This window comes from Culex quinquefasciatus, chromosome 2, assembly GCF_015732765.1.
Source record: "Culex quinquefasciatus strain JHB chromosome 2, VPISU_Cqui_1.0_pri_paternal, whole genome shotgun sequence".
Lineage (NCBI taxonomy): Eukaryota > Metazoa > Arthropoda > Insecta > Diptera > Culicidae > Culex > Culex quinquefasciatus.
Genome location: NC_051862.1, coordinates 178,765,949 through 178,769,502, shown reverse-complemented (window position 1 = coordinate 178,769,502; position 3,554 = coordinate 178,765,949). Strand labels below are relative to the sequence as shown.

The window sequence follows — 3,554 nt, the reverse complement described above, 5'->3', positions numbered from 1 at the left end:
CTTCGAACAATCGGAAGTTCGTACAATGGAGGCTTGGGATAATCGAGTCCAGACTGTATTATCAGCCGAAAAGTGTCTAGGTTAGTAATTCACGACAAGATAGAACAATTGTTTAGATAAGCTTGAATACACATCACATAAATCTGTTCCAGAGTGTTGAACCCCCCCCCCCCCCTATTGGAGGTGACGTGCGCGGTCTTATCTTACCATGAACACCAAATTTGTGGAAGGTCGTCAGTAGCGACTGGACCAGCACTAGGAGTACAAGTACAAGATGAGTGTTCTGGACGTGCTCGAACAAATCCCTTGTGAAGATTGGCCGGAATTGCGAGATTTGTTCCGTGTGGATTGGCCAAAACATGAAGTGGCGTTCAATACCATTCAGAACTACATCAACTGGATCAAGATCGATTTAAGAATTAAGCATTTGCAAGTGGTCAGTTTGAACGGAAGTTGGAGGCAGAATGGAACGTATTTGATTGTGGTAGGATATGTAAGCGTACAGAAATTGTTTAAGTTGACCTCTGTTCTTTCATAGGATCGCAATCAAGTCTTCGCTTATACGCTGGAAGAGTCATGCGACACATTAATACGTGCATTCCAGCTTTTGGACTGGGATTACAGCTACGTGATCTGTAGCATACGGGACAGTCATCAATCTGCGCTAATTATTGTCCAGAAGTCGATGCAAATTGAAACCGTCTGGTACAAGGAAGCGTTCTTCTTCCACCTGCCCAAGGAGGAGTGTCTTAAGTTTGAGATAGATCTTCCGGAGGGTCTACGCTTGGAGAAGCTGGGAATCGAGCACGGACTGTATGCGAACCGGGTTTGGCCCCAACGTAACGAAGCTTCCGAGTATTTCTTCAAGCGATTGGCTGCTTGGAATGCATCGGTAGGGTTGTTCAACGATTCCAATGAACTGCTGGCGTGGAGCTTCCATTGGCCTACGGGGGCTATTGGTCCGCTGGAGGTACATCCGGATCACTACCGGAAGGGTTACGGAACTATCATTGCGAAGGCGATCGCCAAGGAGGTTGCCAAGTTGGGCTTCAACTGCTATGGAACGGTTTGGAAGACGAACGCAGCTTCAATTGGGATGTTCACCAAGCTAGGATTCGAATCGACGGATTATCATCATTATACGAAGAGTAAGGCCAGGAAGCTGTGCGAATGGGCAGATTGAGTTATTGTATCATGGATTATGTGAATAAAAAAATAATTCAAATTGTTTATATTCAATAAAACTTTTATTTGTTTACAAAGTAACAATATTTCTTGGACTCAAAAAAGACCAAAGCTAGTTTAACAAAAAGTGAAAGTGGGAATCAATCTGCCCATTCGCACAGCTTCCTCGCTTTATTACGTACGAAGTTGTGACAATCAACAGGTCTAAATCCCAACTTGGTAAACATCGCAGCAGAAGCCTCATTCTCAACTCGGACCGTTCCGTAACAATTGAATCCTGCCTTAGCCACCTCCTTGGCGATCGCCTTCGCAATAATGGTTCCGTAACCCTTCCGGTAATGATCCGGATGCACCTCCAGTGGACCAATAGCCCCGGTAGGCCACTGAAAGCACCACGCCAGCAATTCGCCCGATTCGTTGAACAACCCAATCGACACGTTCCAAGCGGCTAAGCGCTTGAAGAAATACTCGGAAGCCTCGCTACGATGCGGCCAAATTCGGTTCGCGTACAGTCCGTGCTCGATTCCCAGCTTGCCCAAACGAAATCCCGCTGGAAGGTACATCTCAAACCGGAGGCACTCCTCTTTGGGCAGGTAGAACAAATGTGCGGGGTGATACCAGCAGTACTCGAGCTGCATTGGTTTCTGAACAGCATCCAGTGCAAACCGGTGACAGTCTAGCAAATTGCACACCAGATGGCTGTAGTCCCAGTCTAGAAGCTCGAATGCTCGCCGCAGAGAATCGCACGACTCCTCCAAGGTGTACGGGAAGACCTGGTTTCGATCCTGCGAATGCAGTATACTCAATTTAATTCAAGCTAAATTTTCCTTCAAGTCTACGAACCAAAACCAAATACGTGCCATTCTGTCTCCAGCTTCCGTTCAAACTGATCACTTCTAGGTTCCTAATTCGAGGGTCGATCTTAACCCAGTTGATGTAGTTCTGTATGGTATTGTAGGCCACTTCATGTTTTGGCCAATCCGCTCGATACAGGTCCCTCAACTCTGGCCAATGCTCACTTGGAATCGGTACAAGCTTGTCTGGAGCGCTCATTCTGTACTTCCACTCACAACCTTTGTCTAAATTAAACTGTAATTTCGAAGTAGTACATCGTGAATTCCCTGATAACGGGTCAAGTGCCGGCTGATAGTGGAAAATATTTGGGTACGAATGAACGTATGTGAGTTGAGCATCGTTTATGCTGTCTTATCTGGTCCCGATTGCTGACCTCAGACAACTGTGTATACCAATGTTAATAAGTTTGTACAATGATTAAATACACGCTTGCAAACTATTTCTGATCATTTTTTTTATTTAAACGCAAAAAAACATAGCAAGGCAACATTTAACGCTAGATATGGGTCATTCCTCAATCGTACACAAACAAGTGCATAATCGAAATCAACATTTTCTGATCATGTTTAATTTTGGTGGAGCTGTTGATACCATAAAACAAGAAAGATTCCTGATTTTCATCCGAATCGAACCACCTTCTACTTTTTGGCACCACTCAAAAGTTTTGTCTTTTTCGTGAAAATTGTTGAAACACTATAAAAAATGAGTTCGCGTAAACGTGAACAGAGTTCATGCCACCGGGAACCGGGAAGAAAACCGTTCAACTTTTATAGTGCATTGCACCATGAAAGTGAACAGTTTTCTTCGACGTCGTCGGTTTTCTTCCTGGTTCTCGTTGGCATGAACTTCGTTCACATTTACGCGAACTCATTTTTTTGAGTGAATCTTAAATTTCTGAACAGCAATATGGGACCATCCATAAACCACGTGGACACTTTTTTGTAAATCTCAACTTCCCCCCTTTGTGGACAATTGGGTACTAAAGCCCTATGTAAATTTTTATGTACAACGGTAAAAACGATCAAAAACCATTTCTGATCACTTTTTTTTTCTTTTTAATGAATTTTTTTTTTGACAAGACAACATTTTTTCGATGGATCAACAATGGTCCCTTTGGAATGAGCTGTCAAGTAGGAGCTTTTCTGTCAAGAAGGACCGTGAGGTTAATTTTTCAAAATTGATTTAAAAATCCATTTTTAACTAATATCAGCAATCATTTTATTCATTTTAGGACCTAATTGTTCATACAAAAAAATATGTTTTGTATGGAGCGTGGACAATCGACACACAAAATATTCACAAAATATTGCTGTTTGGAAATCAATGGCTTGATAGTTCGATTTGGATGAAAATCAGAAATCTTTCTTATTTCAAGATATCAACATTCTCATAAAATTGAAACTTGATCAGAAAATGTTGATTTCAATTATGCACTTGTGTCTAACAAATAATGACGTAGAATTGGTTTCCGCATTCCACATTTATATTAAAATTTAGTCACCTTAGTTTTACAG

The 3,554-nt window shown here is 42.2% G+C and overlaps 2 protein-coding genes across 2 annotated transcripts; one reads left to right on the top strand and one right to left on the bottom strand.

Annotated features, from left to right (window-relative positions):
* Nucleotides 1–274: 274 nt before the first annotated feature.
* LOC6037029 lies at nt 275–1,183 on the top strand. Its single transcript, XM_001846940.2, has 2 exons — nt 275–484; nt 539–1,183. Exons 1-2 carry the CDS (start codon nt 275–277, stop codon nt 1,181–1,183), a joined length of 855 nt encoding a protein of 284 aa, XP_001846992.2.
* A 142-nt stretch (nt 1,184–1,325) lies between these two features.
* On the bottom strand, nt 1,326–2,256 carry LOC6037030. The gene is made up of 2 exons (XM_001846941.2): nt 2,029–2,256; nt 1,326–1,970 (listed from the first exon to the last, which is right to left on the bottom strand). Exons 1-2 carry the CDS (start codon nt 2,236–2,238, stop codon nt 1,326–1,328), a joined length of 855 nt encoding a protein of 284 aa, XP_001846993.2. The 5' UTR covers nt 2,239–2,256.
* Nucleotides 2,257–3,554: the final 1,298 nt, after the last annotated feature.